This window comes from Oncorhynchus clarkii, chromosome 33 (genome assembly GCF_045791955.1).
Source record: "Oncorhynchus clarkii lewisi isolate Uvic-CL-2024 chromosome 33, UVic_Ocla_1.0, whole genome shotgun sequence".
Lineage (NCBI taxonomy): Eukaryota > Metazoa > Chordata > Actinopteri > Salmoniformes > Salmonidae > Oncorhynchus > Oncorhynchus clarkii.
The window spans coordinates 17,641,136-17,664,746 of NC_092179.1; the positions used below are offsets into that span (position 1 = coordinate 17,641,136).

At 44.2% G+C, this 23,611-nt stretch overlaps 1 protein-coding gene across 2 annotated transcripts; it reads right to left on the reverse strand.

The window, feature by feature from the left end:
• Positions 1 to 444: 444 nt before the first annotated feature.
• On the reverse strand, positions 445 to 22,424 carry LOC139392803 (leucine-rich repeats and immunoglobulin-like domains protein 3). Of its 2 annotated transcripts, none has more exons than XM_071141061.1 (19): positions 21,919 to 22,424; positions 18,199 to 18,270; positions 18,005 to 18,079; positions 11,634 to 11,768; positions 11,308 to 11,451; positions 10,813 to 10,956; positions 10,394 to 10,537; positions 8,221 to 8,364; positions 6,582 to 6,662; positions 6,346 to 6,417; positions 5,668 to 5,739; positions 5,256 to 5,419; positions 4,431 to 4,769; positions 3,257 to 3,538; positions 2,603 to 3,061; positions 2,146 to 2,307; positions 1,817 to 1,957; positions 1,399 to 1,671; positions 445 to 1,214 (listed from the first exon to the last, which is right to left on the reverse strand). In XM_071141061.1, exons 1-19 carry the CDS (start codon positions 22,119 to 22,121, stop codon positions 949 to 951), a joined length of 3,372 nt encoding a protein of 1,123 aa, XP_070997162.1. In that variant the 5' UTR covers positions 22,122 to 22,424; the 3' UTR covers positions 445 to 948. The 2 variants fall into 2 exon arrangements, with proteins under 2 accessions (XP_070997162.1, XP_070997163.1); XM_071141062.1 differs by having other exon boundaries at positions 1,453 to 1,671; positions 21,919 to 22,353.
• Between the last annotated feature and the right edge of the window lie 1,187 nt (positions 22,425 to 23,611).

The following is a 23,611-nucleotide window of genomic DNA, read 5'->3' on the forward strand; positions in this document are numbered from 1 at the left end:
GAGCAGGACCAGACCAGACGGCCAGCTCCAACAGTTCCAGAGACCTCATGTGACTGTTCCTTTCCTTGACATGTCTTCACTAATTTAGCCTTCCATCGATTGTCTCCAGGGTACTGAGTCTACACTGAGCCAAAGACTGAAGAAGCTAGCCCTGAACTTCCCACACACACAGACAAATGCCAAACGTATACACACACACACACTTTCTCAGCATACACTTGTTGGATTCTATTTGGGCAGCATGGTGGGGGGCCTCATGGCAGGCGCAAGCCGTCCTTGGCGGTCTGTGGTTCTGCTCGGAAAAGCCACGCGCTATGTCAAACCCCCCCTTCTCATCCCCGGCTTCAGCAATACTCTCTTCTACCTCGATTCTCTTCGTCCTCCATTACAGAACAGTGGTGTCTGTGCATGGTACAGCCATTTAAAGATAGGAAGGAGTCGCAGTACTTTTAATGTACGTAGCAGCACATGTTATGGTGTTTTATTATGTATAGGTATGTGCAAAGGGGTGCTTAACTCAAAGCAAAACAAAAGCTAGAATAACTGAACTGGCATGGTCGGTCGCACAACACAAAATACTCATTTACAGGAAAAAGGACAGCAAAAATAATGGATTCTATTTTTACACTTAATTTACAAAATATAATAAACTTTGTATAAAAAAGTATATACATTCAATATCTATCTTCAATTGAAGATGTTTCCCATTTTTCTTAAAAAAAGAACAGTCCTCGCTGTTAATATCTCCTCATATAATTTTTCAGCCTTTTGTAGGCACAATGCATTGTCCTTTTACATTCAAGCGTTGCACATTTGCAGTGTCCATCATTAAGAAAGTGTCCATCATTGAGAAAGTGTCCATTCACTGAGGTAGTATTTTGTTTTGGTCATCCTCATTGTGAAGAAAAACTCAAAGAAATGTCAGTTTGTTTGAATGCACATATCCAGTTATGTGCTCACTCGACCTTGCTGACTAGTAGCAGTCCTGTGGAGATCATATGGTTTCTCATAGATATTATTGCCGCTCTTTTCCGATTCCGATTTAGAATTCTTTGACTGGACGCTGTTCTTGTCTTCCTCGCGTTCCGAGTCTGTGTCCAGGGCTGCGTAGGGATTCTCGTGTAGCATCATGCTGTTGTGCAGGGCCAGTGGCGGTGGTCCAAATCCGGGGTATAATTCCTGTTGAGGCCTCCATGGGGCTTTCCCAAACGTTCCTGCGAGAGAGAAGGATGGAGGGAGATACAGGGTAAGGCCTGAGACATTCACATGTTGTGCTAGTTGTCAAGAAAATTAATATTCAATAAATCACTTAGTAATTGAGTGAATTTATTTTCTGAGTGGACTTAAAATGTGCTTGACTTGACCCAAATCCATACGGAGAAATTTCCTCAGACGTACCCATGAATGTGTTGGAGGAGGAGAGCCTCGTCTCCCGAGGTCGGCCGTACTCACTTCCATCTCCCTCGTCCATGGAGAGGGGGCCTTCGCCCTGTAGGTGGGGTGGCCCGTGGAAGCTGCTGCCGTTGGGCATCTGCATCAGCACACTGGGGCTCCCGTGGTCAAATGGGTCCTGGAGGGCCCCGCCACATGGATAGTAGTTCCTCCTCTTGGAGCTGGTCAGGCTGCCACTGTAGGAATCTATGCAGATGGGCCGCTGGTCCATAGCACAGCCTGTACGGAGGGGGGAAGAAGTTACAGTGAGCCATGGTAAATCAGATCAGTATGACAGCAACACATTATTGTTATTGTTTCATTTAGGGAAAAATACTTATAATGCTACAATTTAAAAATATATATATCTATCTGTTGCACCAACCTGTGAAAGACTCTGAGGATTCTTCGGTGTACATGTTGCCTCTCCTGAGGAGAGAGCTGATGGGTCCTTGGTAATGGCAGAGCAGGGGATCTATGGCCGCCTCCATGTCCGCTTCACTTCCCGTGTCCAGCTGACACAGACCTGTACGAGTCACATGACATATTAGTAACGCATTGGTACTTGCCTCAAATGACTTACACTATTCCAATATGTATTCAGGTGAAACAATACATATAGAAAAATGCTCAGAATACAGTTGACTGATCTAATGCACATATTCATGACATAAAAGTCCCCATGCATTTCCAATGAAAGAGCTGCTCTCCTACCATTCATGTCTTTAGGCTGCATGTAGAATCCACTCATGGAGGAAGCCATGAACTGGTGGTTGCCACTGCCACTCTCTGAGGGGACATAGCCATCTTGTCTGTCGGCCAGCGTGCCCTGAGAGGATAGGTAGCTGGGGATGTCTGCAGGCAGGTTGGTCTCGTCTGCAGGGAAAACACCAGGGAGGGAAAAGTCTCAGAAATGTTTCCATAGAGAAATACAATGCCCAATAATAATCTGTTCAAGGCAATGGTCTGTCACTGATTCATTTCAAAGCATTCGTAAAAGGTGTGGTTTTAACAACATGCCAGCCAAAGTATGTGGAGCTGGAGCCCAAAACTCAAGCTCCCCAAAAAATTGTATTTTCTGTTTGAAGGAGGAGGCAACATGGGCATGCAAGTACTGAACTCTTCAAAACCAGTTCCGTGCTGACAAAATAAAATGGCACCCTCTCTTCACCTGTGTTGGTGACGCTGCAGTCCTCGTTGCGCCGACGCGTATGGTAGATGATGACCACCCAGACCAGCGAGGTGCCCACCACGCAGCACACCACCGCGATGATGACGATGCCCACCGTGGTCCAGCCGTCCTCGTCGGAGCCTACGCCTCCCGAGGCGCCCACCCCCACGTCACAGTTGGGGTTGGGCAGTACGGCTAGGCGCACGTTGCCCCGCTGGGTGCCCAGCGTGTTGGACATCTCGCACGTGTACATCCCGGCGTCGTCCTCCGCTGCATCTACGATTATGAGCAGCTGGTTGCCGGCGGCGAAAAAGTGGCGCTCTGTGACCACAAGGGGGCTGTCGTCTTTGGTCCAGTTGAGCCTGGGGGAAGGGCTGCCGCCGGCGATACACTGAAGGACCGCAGTCTCCCCTTTGGCCACGGTGCGGTCCATGAGAGGGCGCAGGAAGGAGGGCGTTTCTGGAGGAGAATGGGGTAAGGGGGAATGTTAGTTGTCTTACAGTCCCAAAACGCCTGATTTATATGTCATTTTTGGGTGGGGAAAACTTATGGAATACCATGAAATTAAATTGATCTGTGACAAAATGAAGAGGCACACACAGACAAATGCAAAGTTCTTTGACAGCAGGTGAAAATAGAAAGAACCATTCTCACCTAGCACAGTTAGCGTAGCGTTAGCTGATATGGCTCCGGCGGTATTCTGGGCGGTGCAGCTGTACAACCCGATGTCCTCTGTCTTCACATCCACGATGAAGAACACATCGTCCTCAGGCATCACGTGCATACGACGCTCCCGGGCGGCGGGGAAGTCTGTGCCCCCGTCTTTCTGCCAGGCGATCTGTGGAGACGGGTGACCCACGGCGGCACACTCCAGTCTGGCCGTGGCACCAGCCCGGATACTCAGGTCCATGGGCATCTTGGTGAAGGACGGAAGCACTGGCGGGACAAAAGGGATGGAAATGTTATTTGACATCTAACTGCACCACCACTTCAAGAGCAACATGATAGTTACAAGGTTTTGCAATGTCAGTCATAATGAGATTCCTTATATGTTCTTAGGGCACTCCAAGATGATACAAGTGTACTTGTGCACTGGTTCGTCATAGTTTATCATGCTGAGAGTTATACTAAGAAAGACAAAACTCTTGAAATAACCAGTGTAAGGGAATTCCGCCCTTTGTGCACACAAGTGACCCCAGGAAACTTTGATCAGAGGTTAGTTGGTTTTCGTTTAATAATGATTGCAATCTGGAGTATTCACCCCCCTACTGAGGATCACCCCGCCCAGGGTGATGTCCCTTAACTTTAATACCATATAAGCTCATAATTAATAGTTGCTAATACAAAGATGTCTCTGCTAGGAGGAGTTCAGCTTATTGTAATTTGCAGTTAGTTTCCCAATCCTTCTTCCTCCTATTGCTATCATGTGCTCGCAGAAGTAAGACTGGAACATAGTATCAACAGGAACTGAAAGTATAGTTTCAACACACATGAGGCAGCGCACAATTGGCTCAGCGTCGTGAGGGTTTGGCCGGCCGGGATGGCCTTGGTCCCATTGCGCTCTAGCGACTCCTTGTGGCAGGCCTGGCACATGCACGCTGAGTTCGGTTGCCAGCTGTACGGCGTTTCCTCCGACACATTGGTGCGGCCGAGTCCGACTTTTGCACAGTTGACCTCTTCATGCACTTACAAAGTCTACCACTGATTCTCAATCTCAAGCAAAACATGAATCATTGTACTTTTGTAATTACAGGTGTTCCTATAATCTACAGATATTATACAATTCCTTTCACTAGTCAAATCAATACCAGTAGGATATTTAACTTACTGTTGACAGTGAGCTTGGCCTTGGTGGAGTAGGAGGAACCAAAGTGGTTTGAGATGACACACTGGTACTTCCCCTCGTTGGTGAACTCTACACTGCGTAGCTGCAGTGTGGTGGTGTACTCTGTAACCTCTGTTTCACGGCCTTGGCCTCCCCCCTGGGCTCTGAGGTGTGCCTGGTTGTGGATTTCAGCGTCATTCAGGACCTCATTGTCCTTCTTCCAGGCAAAGGTCATGGGTGAGTCGCTGGAGCTGGCTGCCGAGCACACGAAGGTGACGTTGGTGCTTTTGATGGCCGACTGGGTCTCAGGTTGCACCGTGATCTGAGGATTAGGGAAGTCGTCTGGTTGGAAGACAAGAGAGGAAAAACATTAGTTTCCATTTGATGTGAATGGGGCTAACTCAAACTGACATTCATTTTGGGGCTAACCAGTTTTTGTTAAAACCGTGATGGTCCACAAACAGCTTAAATATGGAAATTATACTATTTTATGCACCAAGAGAAATGAGAAATGTTGAAAGCTCCGAAGGCAAAGCACCTCAGCTCTAATAGTAGTCATTACTTAAAGAAACTGATCCCAGAAATTCCTCAACAATGATTTATTTTCTCCCTGCTCTCTCTGACTCCACCCGGCCAAGCTGTTAACTCACTGAGTTTCCACATGGTTCCATTACTACGCTGGCTCCATCAGAGTGTCCATGAGTTGAAGGAAAATATGGAACAATCTGGGTCAGTTCATAAAATGGAAAACCTGTCACGGCTAAATGGCTGTTTTTAACTAGGGCTACATTAAGAGGCTTTGTGTGTGTGTGTGTCAGTCACACTCACCACACACAAAGTCCTCCTGTCTGACGGTGAACACGCTCTTGCCCTTCAGCATCAGGGGATGGGCACAGCTGGCGTTCACGTAGGGCAGGAAGGCCTGCTCCGCCACCCACAGAGGAAACCACTTGAGCTGGCAGTCACACAGCAGGCTGGATGTGTTCAGGTGCCTGGGAGGGAGAAGGTACTGCATTAGAGCCAGGAATCACAAGAGAGACCCAGCACAAAGATTATCCATAATACTTGAGCAAATGTATAGTTGTTCCATTTGAAGATAATCACTTTTATGAATATAGGTGCTTTTGAAGTAATCGTCTATGGAGGATTCTTCATTTCCTCAGTTAGTCCAGAACAGTGACTCTGGTCTATTGGCATTGCAGAATATGAATGCAGTGTGACTGAACCAAGAGATACTTACAGTTCCTCAAGCTTCTTCATCTGCACAAAGGCGTTCCCTTGGACCGACATGATCGCATTGTTACTCAAATCTCTGAGAAGGGGGGGAAAGAGGGGAGAACGGATGGATCTTTACACAGAAAGATGGCAAACTTTCCCCTCCATCTAGACCTATCTGGAGGAAGACTGCTAACACTTCAATCATCAGAGAGGGGGAGGGAAGAAAAGGTCTTGAGAACAATAGAAATCTGGGCAGCACCGTGCTTTGTTAATCAAGAGGGGCCCGACTTCGGCTCCTTTGAGCTCAGACACGACTGGGGAAAAAAGTTAATTACAATCAAATGCAGCTGTTTCACAGATAGAAATACACACACACAGATGTACACACACACACTTGTACACACAGAAACCAGCACACATGCAAGCACGAACACACAGGCGCACACAAACACTCCTCTCGCAATGCCTAAGCAGTTAGTGATCAATAGTCTCCCAACATATGGAGATGGTGAATACCAGACAGCTCTGTTTTTCATCAAAGTGTGGACAAGAAGCAGGGACAAGAAGCAGAGACAATAAGGTCATGTGGTTCTCACTAACAGGCTTTGTTTCTCATGGTTATGGATTCTCCCATATTTAGTTTACAGCTTTAGGACAGTTGAGACAGACGTATGAGGATATTGATTTGAGGTCAACTCACAGGTGCTCCAGTGTGTCCAGGCCAGAGAATGACTTCTTGGTCACCGAGCGGATTTGATTTCCTTGAAGGAACCTGAGAAAAGGATATTTCATTCAAATACAGCAATTTATATTAAGATAGCAAGAAAATACTTCCAGTTAAAATCCGTTCTCATGGTCCATTTTATAGTTTCTAATCTATCTTCTGGAAACTAACAGGTTAGAAGACAACGCCATGGTAAAGTCAAGCCTACTCACAGTTTCCTCAGTTTGTCCAGAGCAGAAAATGGTCCGTTCATATCTTCAATGGTCCAGGAGATTTCGTTGTTCTGCAGATCTCTATTTCAACAAAAAACAAAAACAAACCACATTGTAAAAATCCACACCCAGAAAACAATTGCACTTATTATAGTCTTAGCAAACCTTGGTGCGGCTTTGCGTTTCGTCTGAAGGACGAGAAAGAAGTCAAAGTCTTTACATTTGTATTCAAATTGGTCCCATCACTGGAGGATGTTTCTCGCAAACTTTGGGGCTTTTTAAATGTTTGCGATGGTTTCTCCGTGTCTCGCAGCTTCACATGCAATGCTGCGTGTTTAACAGGGAGGAACTCAAACCCACACGTTGGTTCTTCTTAATTTAGTGATAAATTATACGTTTTTAGTCATGGGTTTTATGGCTGGGGTAAATAACATTTTAACTATATATCAAAGGGTTTTGAAAAATGCGAAATATCTTTGAACCTAACTGAATGTCATGTGCACACAGCAGTACATCATGTCTGCTAAAGAGATTTGCTGGATGTCGTCGCCCTTCCCCCGCTCCTTCACTCTCAAGTCTCTAAATACTTTCAAACAGCTAGTTTCCTCCTCTGCATGCCTGGTTACAAATGATTGGGGTTGAGGAGGGGTGGAGGGGGTAGAGGAGCGGGTTGTGGAGAGAGGCTGGGGGGTAAAGCCCTCTAAGCCACCCCAACTCCCCATCCACCAACCTACACACCTGCCCTCTGTTGACCTTTCACGCACAGTTAACATTTGGTTCCATTTAAGAGAGGGACAAGGGGCAATGTTATGGAGCCGGTCTGGAGATGGGGGGGGGGGGGTGGAGCGGTGGACTCAGTCTCACTCTGCTGACTTGTTGAGGTTATGTCTGGGGAGAAACCACAGGCAGTACGTTCATCTATTCCACATCCCGAAAACAAACAAGGCGGGAATATTTACACTCACGCCTCGATGAGTGTGGAGAGGGACAGGGAGCGAAATGCAACAAGCTGGCAGCATCTGAGAAGTTAGCTACCTGCTAATGTACTCTCATAGAAGTGAAATAGGACTTCTCTTATAGAACACAAATCAATGATAAAGTGTAGGCTGATGGGGCCTCCCAAGTGGAGCAGTAGTCTAAGGCACTACATCGCAGCGCCAGAGACATCACTACAGACCTGGGTTCGATCCCAGGCTGTGTTGCAGCTGGCCATTGTGTTCTAGCGACTCCCTGTGGCAGGCATGGCGCATGCACGCTGAGTTCGGTTGCCAGCTGTATGGTGTTACCTCCAACACATTGGTGCAGCTGAGTCCGTAAGGAGTTACAGCAATGGGACAAGACTGTAACTACCAATTGGATATCATGAAAAAAGGGTAAAATATATATATATATTTAAGTGTAGGCTGATGAGGAGTTTAAATCGAGTTCATCCCTAAACTCTCATGAGCCTTGAGGCTTCTCAAACAACATCAGGGAAAACTCTAACCAGGATTAGTGATATTAACCATGGCTAATACACTCACTGCCAGTGGGACGTTGAAAATAATAATTTAATGCTTCGGCACATTATACAATAGAGCTGTCATCTCTGACAAGTAATTCACTGAAATTGAGTTTAGACATCCTTATTCAAACTTACAGCATCTGTAGGTGGGAGAGTCCTCGGAAGGCTCCGTCTGCGATGAAGCTCACACGGTTGTTCCCGATGTGGAGTTCGTCAAGCAGGCTGAGGCCCACAAAGCTGGACTCCTCCAGTCTTGTCAAGTGGTTGGACGAGATGTCCCTGTCGGGTGGAGAGAGAAGGAAGATCAGCATCACACAGTTCATACCCCCAGGGCAAATGGAAAGGAGGGGGGGTAGAAATAAACAGTTGAGGTAGAGGATAAACTGGCCTCAGATCACTAGGAAGGTGCACCAACTAAAGCCAGATTAATCTATGAATTACCAATAAGGTAAAAACCTTTCGGTATAGACTATTTTAAGTTAAGTTTTGAAAGTTAGATTGTACCTTGCACAGCTGGTCTACTTTGTTTAACCGTATGCAGACTAGAGGTCGACCGATTAATCGGAATGGCCGATTAATTAGGGTCGATTTCAAGTTTTCATAACAATTGGAAATCGGTATTTTTGGGCGCCGATTTTGCCGATAAAATATATATATTTTTTTTACACCTTTTCTTTAATCTTTATTTAACTAGGCATGTCAGTTAAGAACACATTCTTATTTTCAATGACGGCCTAGGAACGAGGCAGAATGACAGATTTTTACCTTGCCAGCTCGGGGGATCCAATCTTGCAACCTTACAGTTAACTAGTCCAACGCTCTAACCACCTGCCTCACGAGGAGCCTGCCTGTTACGCGAATGCAGTAAGCCAAGGTAAGTTGCTAGCTAGCATTAAACTTATCTTATAAAAAACAATCAATCAACGACTGTCGTTGCTCCAATGTGTACTTAACCATAAACATCAATGCCTTTCTTAAAATCAATACACAAGTATATATTTTTAAACCTGCATATTTAGCTAAAATAAATCCAGGTTAGCAGGCAATATTAACCAGGTGAAATTGTGTCACTTCTCTTGCACGCAGAGTCAGGGTATATGCAACAGTTTGGGCCGCCTGGCTCTTTGCGAACTAATTTGCCAGAATTTTACGTAATTATGACATAACATTGAAGGTTGTGCAATGTAACAGGAATATTTAGACTCATGGATGCCACCCGTTAGATAAAATACGGAACGGAATAAATGTTTTGTTTTCGAGGTGATAGTTTCCAGATTTGACCTAAGGCTCGTATTTCTGTGTGTTTATTATAGTTAAGTCTATGATTTGATATTTGATAGAGCAGTCTGGCTGAGGGGTGGTAGGCAGCAGCAGGCTCGTAATAGTCAAAGGTATATGGTTTAGAGAGAAATAGTCGACGCGTTAAAATTCCTGTAATAACTTGCGGCTGAACTTGAGAGGGGTTCCTTCGTTATTTTACCGTTCATGTCTTCCATAGAGAATGTCTTGATCTACTTCAAATAAGGTCTGTGTTTCGTGCAGGCTTAAACCGCCTCAGCGTTTTGATACTCGTGTAACTCTCACTAGGATAAGGTAACGGTTGTCAAAATATTTTCATAAATCCACTCTAGAAAAAAAATGATCTTCGCTTATATTTAGCCAATATTGACCGTATAAAAAGTATTAACTTTGTACTAGAAATCCTCAAATGCAAACATCAGACGAAAAAACTAACAAACCAGGAAGAAGGTTATTTACCAAAGAGTGGGAGAAAAAAGATCAGTCAACTGCCAATTTGTTTAACGCTCAGGCTCACTTGATAAGAGAAATGGAAAAAACAACCACTCCCCTCTCAGAAACAACCTTGTCGCTAGTAAAAAAAAACATGGCGGACTTAGTAATTGGCCAGTGCCATAAACAAAGTTAACAACAAAGGAAACAATATGTTGCTGCCGCCACTTGTGGCAGCAGACACTCTGGTTGTGAAATCCCTCCCTCCTTCTCCCCCCTTTCTCCCCTATAGACGTGGCGAGGCATTAAAGGAAGGGGGCTATAGTGGCGGGGGTGAAGTGGGGGAGTAATATTTTGTCAGGAGCCCTGCATTGGTGTTGGCACTGGGCACTAGGGGTGGAGGAAGAGAGGGTGTGTGTGTGGGGGGGTGGAGAGTTGGAAACTGCGAGGAAGGTGGGGAGAGCAAAGGAGAGAGAGAAAGAGAGAGGTGTTGGGAGTTCACAGTGTGAATAGGAGAGAAAGTAAGAGGGAAAAAGAGAGGGAGGGAGAAGAAGAAGAAGAAAAAAGGGTCACTCACAGCTCGCTGAGTTTCTGGCAGAACTCCCAGGCGTCGGGCTGGATCCGGCTGATGGCGTTGTGGCCCAGGTGGAGCTGCTGCAGAGTCAGCAGGCCGTACAGCCAGCCCTTACTCACCTCCGTCAGGTTGTTGTAGTCCAGCTGCCTGCAGGGACACACAGAGACATACAAACAGAGGTCAGTCATCAACATATAGACATATAGACACACACAGACAGACAGAGATGAAGACGTATGCTGGCCTGGACTGATCCCACACTGTATAGGCTATAGTCAACTATCGTTGTCTAGACATATAGCTGCAAATACGTATCCAAAGATGGTATGCAGACACTTGCAACCAGATATATGCTGTTAAATCCACCAATGTACACTAGTAAAGGAAGACACATTTTCTTGTCACAGAGGACAGTTACTTACAGGACCTCCATGTTACTGAGGCCCCAGAAGGCTCCGTCCATCAGGCGGCTGATACCATTCCTCTGGATCTTCAGCGAGCGCAGGGCGTGCAGACCGTGGAACGTCAGGCCCTCCACCCTGCGCACCCGATTCCTGTTCAGCTCCCTGCAAGGTTGGACCACAACCAGACCGTAAGAGAACCGCAGCATCATATATGCAGGGTAGGAATAAGAGTTCACTCAACTCAAGAAGTGAGGTTGAAAAGGAATCTAATTCATCCAAGAGAAGCCAAGAAGATGTCAATGACTGTTGGAAGAGTGGTCAAAGAGTGGTTAGAGACTTCAACGCATTGTCAATAAGTGCCGTCACAATGTGTTTTCAGGAAGTTCACAGAGCAGTCAGAGAAACATCAAAGAGTAGCGAAAAGTTGTGGACTGTTACACAAACGTTCAAAGAGCAGTCAAAGTATAGTTTGAGGTCAACCCCAACAGCGCTTAAAGTGCAATTGTCACTTACAGGTGCTGGAGGTTGGGGAGCTGGAAGATCTTGGCAGGGATGGTTGAGAGGCGGTTGCGGTTGAGCCTGAGGACCTGCAGAGTGCTGGACAGGTTGACAAAACAGCCCGTCTCCAGGGTGGAAACGCGGTTGTTGTTCATGATACTAGAGGAGAAGAAAATGCATAATGTGATATTGATCACATAATTCATTCCAAAGAGGAAAAATGACCAAAGAATGTTGTAGTTCCACCAAAATGTTACTATTTGATCCAAACACTTATATCGTATTCTTGGACGGAGTTTAACCATGCATTTTAGTTCAAAAGTCCAAACGGACAGACTCACAGGATCTTGAGAGGCAGCGCAGGGAAGGAGTCAGCCTTGATATCCACTATGCTGTTATTGCTGAGGTCCAGGGTCTCCAGGCGTTGCAGGGGCCTCAGCTGCTCCAGAGAGATCTGCGTGATCCTGTTGTTTGCTCTGAAAACACAGATCGAACGGCTCCAATGAACGCTAGAAAATACGCTGTATTTTAACAACGCGGGTCACCAGTCTAACGTTTCCAGACATACAAACACTCAGAGCAGTCAATTAGCGGGTGGTATTTAAAAATGACCAACCTCGCCCGAGCATTCCCTTCCACCCTCACTACCCGTTTTCCCATTATTATTATGTTATTAGACATTTTTCCTAGAACATTGAGTCTCTCCCTGAACCATGAAAAAGACCACAGTTCCCTTGTTGTCTAGGAAAGGGGGGAGGACGGGGCAATACTAAAGCTAACCAATGTCACTACTCATCTCAACAGGTCAAAACAGCCGTTTGGTTTAGTGCTGTGTTATTTTGTTTATAAGGTAATTACTAACAAGGTATTTAAAAAAATAACCTGCCAATTACTTGTCTGATGAATACCATTCCCTCAGTGAAAGCATGCCTCAGCAGAGGCTGGCAATTTCCTGAGCTGCAGTGCAGGGACTGCTTAGTTATAAACAGTGTCTGTACAGAGCCGTCTTTGTGTATGGGCCTCGATGGGTAGAGAAAGGGAGAGTGAGGGAAAGGAGTAGGAATTCCCTCTAATACACCAGACTGCAGGCCCTGTTTCAGTATTAATTGCAAGGCTAACATAACAACAACCCACCCCCCCCCCTCAAAAAATATAACTTGTATTAATGCATCAGTTCTTAATTTGATCTTCTTTATGATACGTATTTTTTGTGCATTTTCCTGATACTGACCAAAGTGTTTGCGTTTTCCCTATACTGTGCATGCATGCAATACACACGTCAACATACAGCCCTTTGGAGAAATGGATGAACATTGACATGGCTGAGAAGTACTGCTTTATGTGAACACTAGCACCCTCCAAGAAGCTGCCAATAAGAAAACAACAATGAAACGGACACACGGAACCAGCACTAGTCGAGAGCCAGGCTCAAAGTCTCAAACTGACTCAGCTCCTCTGTACGCCTGGCCAAAGCGAGACTAAAACAGCACTGAAGATACAATCAAGCGAGAAATTGAGCACAGTGGCAACGTAGCTTCTCAGTCCATCATAAAGCCTCAGAAAGTGGGATCTTTGACTTGGACAGAGCAGTCATTTTCCACACATTTCCCTAAATCTGCCATCCATACCTCTCTTATGACTAGGCTCCCCACGTTGAGACAGTGACACCCCTTGGCAGCCTTTTCACCAAAACATACAGAGGAAAACAGACGAGTGTGTCTGTCAGTCAGTCCAACCTGGAACAAATGCAGTACCAGGAGGATATATGGATAGAGGCCCAGGAAGGAGAGGCTGATGGGGTGTCTGGGGCACTTAGGGGTAGAACCTGCCACAGCACGTCCCTCTGCCTAGCCTCTGGCAAGGCCAAGACTCAACGCTTGGTTCTATGCCAACCGACTGTAAGAGTGTGGAGCTGAGGGTGGGGGTAGAGTGTGGGGCTGAGGGTGGGGGTAGAGTGTGGGGCTGGGCGTGGGGGTAGAGTGTGGGGGCAGAGTGTGGGGCTGAGGGTGGGGGTAGAGGGTAGGTTCTGGGAGGCTGAAACTAAATCCCCCTTTTTTCTTCTTAAACACTCAGTCACTGCCTAAAAATGGTTTTATCATTTTTTAACACAGTTTAGGCAACAGCCACTGGCTGAGCTAGGTGCAGTGCAGCACACCACACCACCCGCAGTAAAAAGGGTACAAGCCAGCCTTTTGTGTGCAGATTTGCAAAGGGCTTTCCACGCACCACGGCCTCTGTGGTCCAAAACAAAAGGGGCACACACCACCTGGGCCTGGGTTTTCATGTTCCCCTGACTGGTCGCTGAGAGAAGAGGAGAAGAGAGGTTGGCGAGAAAAATAGAAAGAACCTGTATTTCCAGTTTTGTGGAGCCCTGGATATTTTGAGGGGAGGGGGCAGTTGAAAAGCAACTGTCAACGCTGGCTGCTCAGTCCATGTTCCTCTACAAAAGACGGACTGACCCTGGGGCCTGTCAGCTGGAGGGAGGTGTGATGTGGTGGTGATGATGATGATGATGATGATGAGTCCCTGGTCTTTGTACCCCAACACGCTCTCCCTTCCCCCCCCCCCCCCCCCCCCCCCCACAGTAAACATCTGGCCAGCTGTGGAGACCAGACAACTCATATACGAACAAACCTTGTTTGTTTGAGTGCAAATGGGCCAGATACATCCAAGATTCCATTCAGCTGCTTGTGATGCTAACCCTCAGCTAAGTTGTGGAGAATTAGCAGCCCCTCCATCGGATAAGCCCCAAATACAACATGGTGTCCCAAGCTGATGTTGTTAATGCTTACTCTCTGACACACTTCCCACTTGAACCAAAACAGTGCTGCTACAAATGAGCCTCTCCGTGGCTTTAAAAACTTGACATGACCCATGAGGAGCATAAGAATCCATACAAGAGTCATGTCTTGGGAAGTACAAAGACCACACAAGTCAACGCCTTTTATAACCTTCACGAGGACCCCTATTTTGAAGGAAGTGTTAAAGACCATCTGGCAAAACATGGACTACACACAGCAGAGGCCAGCCCTCTCCAGATAGACAGAGAGATAGGCTACGTGGGGACCTACAGGAGCTGTTATGGCTACACTTGCTTGAATCTCAGAGACCACTGAGCAATTAATTGAACCCGGTTGTATTAACCTGTAAGTACAACATACAACAGAATCTCAACACCCAGCCAACTCTAACTTTAAACATTGTGTCAGATGAGGACTGTGATATCAACTGAGACTGTGCATTTGAGGCCTACAGGGATAGACGTGAAGGAGAACTTGGCTACGGTCCATTCAACAAAACAGTTTCTCTCTCTCTACTCCCTAACATCTGCCCAGAGATCTAATGAGAGCTTTTGAAAGGCCAACCTAAATGCTGTGTACAGGAGAGTTCTGTTATCTGTTGATCTCCACCCGTCGGGCCAACTCCACGGACAAACAAGCAGGGGCATTGTCCATTTGGACGGCACACACTTCAAATTTGTTTAACCAATTTTCTCGCAAATAAGGTTACTATGCACCGTTGGGTTAATAGTTTCAAGATCTGCCTGTCATTCTCGTTTGGGTCTCTTCAGGTTTTAGCTTCTCATTTTAACACACATTGAAACGTATGACCAGGGACATTTAAAGCATCTATAAAACTGTGCTTTGTTTATTCATTAAATGAATCAGGTAGCACATGCATGTGTCCCAATTTGAGGAAACTCCAAGCCTTTGGGTATAGTAGGCAACTTAATAACTATTTGAATAGAAGGCGGTGTACCCTACATTATTGCTGAGCTGATCCTAGATCAGCTGAAATGTGCTGCCGGACTCATTAAAGTGTACTCTAGGGAATTTGATTGATATCAGTCAAAAAAAGCTAAAATGAAAAAAATAAGACTACACAGCAGCACATCTAAATTTGAATTACACCTCTGTCTAATTTGTCTGTTTTCGAGCAAATCTACTCCATATTTTTGGGCTGTGTTGCCTTCACACGCCGAATGTGTTTATCTGAAGAAATATGACCTACATAAACAAGACGACAGTGTCAGACTTGTATAGACAGCTGACGCTGCAACAGAAATATTCCTTTTTGAATTAAAGAATTTAAAAAATCCACATAAATTATAGCTAAACCGCAGAGGCCGCTGTCAGTCAGAAACACACATACGCAAACAAGTTACCCCAAAGGCAGCAACACTCCACTTTTTAATAACGCAATAAGATGGAATCAACAACGGAGGCCTGATAATCCTGAAACCCCCTTTTTCTCTCCATTTAGTACAGTCTGATTTTTCCTTCCATTCGCACATACTGGAGATGTTCTTCCCCTTCCTCCATTTCTCTGGCCTGGGAGGGGAGTAATGAAAAAAAAAACCCTGGGGTATCGAATGCCACTTATTCAAACAGCCAGGCAGACATAGCGGCAGCTCTCGTCAACTTCCTTGACCCCGCAGACCAGAATAAAAACAAACGGCAATAACCCTGCAGCTGGTAGTAATTGAGTTGTGATCATCTTAATTAATTGAACAATTTCCCAGGAATTTATGGTAGGGGGTGGGTGCTTTAACCAGATTGCTGTGAAACCACCTCTTGTTGAGTTTGGTGGGCTCTACAAATTATCTGGTGATTCCAGGGCTGATTAGGTATTTGGAGAAGACGGTTTGATGGAATCTCTGTGTATGGAAAAGGTAACCGAGTTGGAACTGGAAAGAGTTTCATATTCTGCTTATCTACCAATTCATCCTTTCTTCTGTGGCTAAATAAGCTGACAGATATACTTGGATGTCTTGCTTACAAAGCTCTTGGCAACAAACATTGTAACTTTGTAACTCAATACTGTAATAACCTAATATCTACTAAAACAGTGTTTCCCAACCCTGGTTCTCAAGTACACCCAACAGTACACATTTGTATTGTAACCCTGGACAAACACACCTGATTCAACTGGTCAACTAATCATCAAGCCCTCAATTAGCAAGAATCAGGTGTGTTTGTACAGGGCTACAACAGAAATGTGTACTGTTGGGGGGTACTCGAGGATCGGGGTTTGGAAACACTGTATGAAACCAACATTATAACGCTTTCTCTCATCGTTCAACCATGTTTCCCTTCAGACAGACGTTGTGTATTATGTATCAGTTATAGCACTGTAGTTGATGCGGTCCTACTGCAACCTGACAATGTACAGGAACAATGTCGTGATGATGTGTTAACTGTGCTATTAGCAATTTGGGTCAGATGCTGGTGTAGTGTTTAATATAGTGTCTGATGTGTGCCTGAGCCGCCCCAGCTAACGCAGCAGCCCTGCTTCTCATTACAGGCGCCAGTCTGAAAAATAAGTCATCTGATGGCTTCTCAAAACTCTGTTATTTTTCCAATAGGAAATACCACACACATATTCTCCATCAATGATGCCAATACCAGCAACAAAAAGAAAGAGAGCGGGGGGAAGAGGAATTTTGTATTTACCCCCCCCCCCCCCGAGATTTGAGTTGCCGAGTAGACACTAAGCAATGCAACTGGGAATACTATGCACGCACCCACAGACACAAATGAACACACGTTGTGGTAAGAAAGTATGAATTGATCATTCCCAAATGCACATTGAGGATGACAACTAGGCTGGCTGACATACTTTGGAACATTGCTTTCAATGGTGAAATCTATTGGAATTGTTCTCCTATTCATGCATTATATGTTTTAATAAGAAGCATCAACTAAATATACACCTTGAGTGGAGATTTGAGAGTAGAGGGGAATACTATTGTACAACTCCTAGAACCTCTGAATGTTGTCAAAACAACAATGTTCATAAGTTCATAAATGAATCAGACCTACTGGAAATCAAACATACCCTGGGGCACTGCATTTTGTTTTAGTTCCAGGTAATACCGCCAGCCACATCTGTGGCCTATAGGCTATACACCTAAAAGTCTGAAGACAAATTGACTAATAGCCGACGTCTGAAACCCCTTAGGCTTCTTTCTCTGGTGTTACTGCTTGTCAAGTTCAGGCTTGATGAGGAATATGCCTCTTCTACTTTTTGAAATGGATGCATTCTTGTTGGGAAAAAAACGTCCTATCCATTGATTTTGTGAGACATTGTGCCGGGGGAAAAGTTCGAAATCAATGCCTTTGAAACCTCTGACATTGTCGGGTCTATTTGTCTTTGAAAACACATGAAAGCCCCACATTGCTCCATCATGTTCTGGGGCCATCCTACTAGGAGTGTATACAAACACTCAACCTCCAGATGGATGAAATGCCACACTACTCATACAATCAATCAATCAAAATGATTTATAAAGCCCTTCTTACATCAGCTGATGTCACACAGGGCTGTACAGAAACCCAGCCTAAAACCCCAAAAAGCAAGCAATGCAGGTGTAGAAGCACCTAAGTAGATACAGACTTTCTATAACGGAAATGAGATGGACAGACAGAGAAGTCTAATCTTACAGATCCCAGATCAACATTTATGGAAACACTGGAACCACCTCTGGCGATTCCATTTTTAACAATTACATTTATTTTCAGACATGTGAGTGACTTGTCTCAAACTGGCTGCCATGCCTGGGACAACCCAGTCTGGGAACCAACTCAGCCAAAAGGGGTTCCACCAAGGAGGGAGGAGCAGGGCTTAGCAGCTCTACACTGTTAACTAGCACTGACAACTCTGATGGGTGGGTTGGTGGGGGAGGGTTGTTTCAAAAGTAATTCATACTTACAGAATGAGGGTGGTGATGTTTGCTGCATGAGGGCCCAAATCAGGTACCGTCTCAAATTCATTGTTGTTTAGCTTTCTGTAAACATACAGGCATAAAGGTTGTTTGTCACATGTGGTGTGAAGGGGCGGTGGAGGGAGAGTGTTTGTGACTGATGTTGTTTACTCTAGGAAGTACAGAACACAGAGTATACTTACATCTCACTTAAGTGCCGCAGTTTCCTAAACACAGTGCTGTCGAGCGACTGCAATTTATTATGGCTCAGGTCCCTGTAAAGAAAGACATTTGTTAGAGGAAAGTTATACAACATGGAGGGCCATTCACTTCACAACCAATCATATACTGGCCTTTCTGTTTTTAAACAGGAGACATAAGTTGTCTTAGTGAGCCTAGCTTATACAGCTCCAACTGAAGTAATGTGGGAAAGCAACTGAGTCATTTTCAAAACAAACCACTGTATGCAAAAAAAGTAAAGCTAGCCAGCTATAGGCCTAGTTTTGGCATAGCAGCCTTTTTTAAAACATTGAGAGAAAATCCAGCCAGACAAGCTCACGCATCCAATCCGCTCTTGAATCACCGAGCCAAAACAGACAACCAGATAAGTTATGGAAGGGAGAGATTCCATTTTTTTTCACTTTTTGAGAGGGGGTGGAAAACAGGCCTAGAGAAGCCTGCCTTGCCCAGAGTGTTATAAAGCTGTGGAGTTATTGACGCTGCTGCGCACGATCAACATTGTGGTGCCAGACCCTTTTTTTGGCTTCCCCCCCATCTGGAATCCATCAACTGGAGCTGAAAGGAGGGAGGGGAAAAAACTAACAACTGGTAATCTATTCACAATGCCGGGGAAGTGAGTTTCCAAGCAGAAACACTCCTGTTGCACTTTTCTAGATCTGGCCCTGGTTTTATTCTTCAGCAAATCGTTTTTTCAACTCTTCAACAAGAGTTTTACTTCTCTCTCTGAAACTTTTTTCCCTTCCCAACATGCAGCTGTATGTTTTTTTCCCCACTAATCGGGCCATATGGGAGAGGTGGAGAGGTGTAGTATCAAAAATGTCCAGATAAGCCCTGAGGGTTTCTGACACTTACACTTCCTTCAGAATTCTAGGTCCAGAAGTGGACCCGATTAAATCAGTACAGCTAGATATGCTTTGGCCTGTATATATTAGACTGTGCGCCACACATTGATCCGTGTCTGAAGAGTGAATGAAACCAAGCTATCCATCCTCTTAGTAATGAGATAAGATAGACCTGCTGGTTCTTTGATGTGGTTCTTAAAGCACAAGCACATTGACTTCCAAGCTGACAAAGGCATTCCCTTACCCACCAGCTAAAGCTCTTACGTTATAATCCAGAGCCCTTTCTCTCCTTATCTTTGAAGTGCCATAACATAATGGCTTGATCTCACTCGCTCATGTAAATCTGAGAAACATAAAGTTATTTTATAGGTGAGAACTGGCTGTGGATGGGATGGTCTGGTAATACAGCAATGTTGAGTGAGTCTCCTGAGAGAGCCTACCTCCTCAAATGCATATTACGCTACATTCCAGGCTATAAACCCGAAAAAACGAAAACTTGTCTAGATTTGAATCGTAAAATCTTTACCCCTCACTCACTCATCGAGAAATTTGAAGCTCAAACTAAATGCCTCTCCCTCCTTCCCTCCCACATTCACTCCCTCCCTCCATCCATCCCTCCTTCCCTTGCTTTCTCTCTCGTTCAGAGAGTTTGTACGAACTAATCCAACAGTGGCTCCTTAATCAGTACCATCGGTGGCTCTGGAGATGCTAATTCAGCAGATCTAAACGGGTGCTGGAAAACAAAGGGCCGGGCAGTTTAAGATGTGCTGGAGAGACACTTGTAAATTAGCATGCCAGGGTGCAAAGAATTTTCCCCGTGTGGAACTTTTTTTCTCCCTTTTTGGCTGGCTTGCCTTGGCTATGAGGCTGTGCCTGTGTTTTCTGGCAATGTGAAATTTCCAGAGCGGGCAGCACACATTTTGTAAATGCCAAACAAACATTCTAACAGGGGACTAACTAGCCTAGATGTGTTGTGAAATATGAACTAGAAAAAGCACAAGCTAGTAGTGAGGATACATCAACATGGTGCAGTCTGACTGGAAGCCAGGCAGACAGATCTATGAACATTTGCTTATTAATACATGTTAAACAACTATTTGAGTCGTTACCATGGGAGATTGGCCTGGAGTGACTATGACTTCATTTGACATTATGTATTTATTGTCTTAATAGCCCTGGGGCCTGAAGAGCTACTGAGCTCACATAATATGGAAAGGCCCAATGATGGTATCACCTCATAAACAAAAGGCAAACAATTGTGATTCAGCAGTTGGTCTCATCTAGGGCCTAGTGTAATGGACATCTGTATTCTGCATTAGCTCCTTATCATGATGTCACCTGATATTTACACGCTGAAAAAGGTTCAACAAGTTGTCAAAATGAATTGTAATCCATTGTTTATGATGGCATTTTAGGCTCTTCGTTCATGGAAATTGTGATAGCACCAAAATCCCAAAAGTCTGTTGAAAGGTCTCCATGAACTATTTTTTTAAATGTTTTACTTTACTTAACTAGGCAAGTCAGTTAAGAACAAATTCTTATTTTCATTGATGGCCTAGGAACAATGGGTTAACTGCCTTGTTCAGGGGCAGAACGACAGACTCGTCGTACCTTGTCAGCTCGAGGATTTGAACTATGCAACCTTTCGGTTGCTAGTCCAACTAGCTCTAACCACTAGGCTACCCTGCCACCCCCAAACTATATAACGTTGGGAAATGATTGTACCTCACTGCACTGACAACAAACTCAGAAGCAAACAGTACTACCAACTCACTAGCCTACTGATGTTGGCATGTCTTGTTGGGCCTACTGGGTGATTGGAATAATCCTAATATAAAAACGCTATGCAGTAGGTAGGCCAACTAATGATTCACTAGTGTAGAATGACTGACAATGGGGACACTGATGTGTAAAGGTCATTCGTGTTATATCTTCTTCTAAAACGGCTGGCTTTATTACTCACAAGACTGAGCTTCCCTCTTGTTCCTAAGGAGTATGGCACACATGTCCTATAGGTATTCACATGGAAGAATTGTAGGCAGTGTGACATTGCAAGAAATACGTTTGATTTCAATTACAGTGTTGTTCGAGTGCAAAATCTAAATTTCCTTGATGTTTAGAGTAATTTCCTTTATCTTAAATAACACCAAATGTTGCTAAGGAATGATAAACAATCGAGTATTTTACATTTGAAATCACAATAAATAAAAATCCAATAATATAATTCTAAATGTGACAAACACAACTTTTATTCAGTAAATATCTCTATACCTCAGTTTGGCAGAATATGGCGCTTGCAACGCCAGGGTTGTGTGTTCGATTCCCACGGGGGACCAGTACGGAAAAAAGTACAATAATGTATCAAGTTGCACTGGATGAGAGCGTCTTTTAAATTACAACAAAAAAAATCAGTTCTGGCCTTCGCACCTTGTAAAATGGAGAGGCCTATCGCGCGTTATTGCGAAATACTTTCTAAACAAACAGCAAATTAGTCCTGGGGAATCAAAAAGTAAGAATTTAGGACTAATTTCCCTTTCTTGTTGATGTGAAGTGAAAGAAACTTTGTTTCCAAACGGTTTCATTCTCTTCGAATCGTCAGTAAGCAACAACCTAACAAAGTTGGCAACAATGTAACAAATCACACAACGTTAATTCTCTGCATAAATGTATCTATTCGAGTATTCATTCCATTTATACACTTGTTGTAACTGTGTTAAAACCTATATCTATCAAACTACTCATTTCAAACATAGGTGTGAAAGGTAATTAAGATAGCTGTTCGTATCTATGGGCAGTGAAGATTAAATGGCAAATCAACAAACGCTCTCTAAATTGACTTACAATTGTACGGTCCATTCGGGAAGATTTTCAGGAATTCCACGCCTTTTCAACCGACTGCAGTCCAAAAGTTCTCCAACACATGTGCACGGAGACGGACACGTCCTTGTGTTTTCATCATATCCAAGTATAAGTTCTATTCGGGAAAACAGTAAGAAAACGACCGCATACATCGCAGCGTTGAGAGGCTGCATAGATGCGGACATTTTAGCCACACTGAAGTTCCCCCCAAGTTTTAGAGAAAAGCGCGAGAAAATCCGATATAGTAAAAGTTCCAACCCAAGGACAATGTTGTACGGTTTAGTCAGAGGTTAGGTTAGTCCTTAAATCCAATTCCTCGACCGTATTCCTTTGAAACTACGAACATGTAAAATATTTTTACGGGACTCAAACTTCTCCATACCTTCGTAAAAGTTTTAGCCTGTAATAGCATACTTTTTGCCTTGCACTCGCAGCAGCTACTACTTTCAAGGCTCTCAACAGCGCGCCTCTCTATTGGTTGTTGTAGTGATACGCACCGGCGGGGCAGGGGTGGGGGTGGGGGTAAATAGTAGGCCTATTTTACAACTGTTCCAGATTCATTTTATTCAAATTTTACACAACTTTGTTTACACCATAATGTTGATAACACAAACAGACGGCTTATTCTTGTCTAATGTAGACATTTCACATAAATATTTGCTAATGTGTGTCAAAGACAGTCTTAACACAGATAAAACCAAGGTTTTTGAGAATGCCTGGCCAAGGGTAATTTGTTTTATGACTTATTACTGGTTGTAAATTCTCGAAAGCTTAACAATGTGTAGTCTCTGATAAATGATTACATTAGCAAGATGAAGGCTACTTTCCCCTCTCTTTGCTTATTACCATGTGAGATACAACAGGTGTAAAACAGTACAGTGAAATTCTCACCTTGAGAGCTCTTTCCAACAATACAATGACAATAACATAGATAACAGAAAATAGAATAAAAAATGTAAGTAATAATAAAAACCAAACAAGAACTACTATTAGAATTTAAGAAACTCCCGTCTCGTTGTTTATTACCATGTGAAATACACTTCATGGCCCATTGCAATGTATCGAGCCTTCCCGTAGGCAGAGTGTGAAAGAGCAGCTTCCTGTAAATTCACTTTTCTGTTGTTTCTCCTCGTCTTATCATTCAATCTCCCATGTTATTAGGTGTGACTGTGGACATAGTGTAAGTGTACTTTGGCCAGAGTCTGATACCAGTTGGTTACATTTCCATAAATTGCAGTTCACTCCGTGAGATCCTTCAGGCAAAACAACCTGAATAATGCATGCTTCTAATAAGTCCTGATTGCTTGCAGCATAACTGACTCTATTTCCTCCCCCTTTTTGTCCAATTACAACAAAAAAAACTCTCCTCAATTTCGTCTGAAAATTGCACGTCCTCTGGCTATCCCAAACGGGCTCAATCTGTCCTTTTCCCCCAAAGTACCTCTTGTTTGGACAGACATTGTATTAGTTTTTCCACTCCAACTCACAATGAAGGTCATTTAGTTGAGGCATGTGTATTGTTGTCTTTAAGCAGTCTCTTGACTGCTTTATTGCATCAATAATTGAAACAGCAAGGTGTGAGACTTGTCCTTCGGCCCAGTTGCCCCAATTATCTTTGTCATTTGTATTCAAAATGGGTCACCTGGTCAATTGAAAATGAGATTGGGCCTCTAGA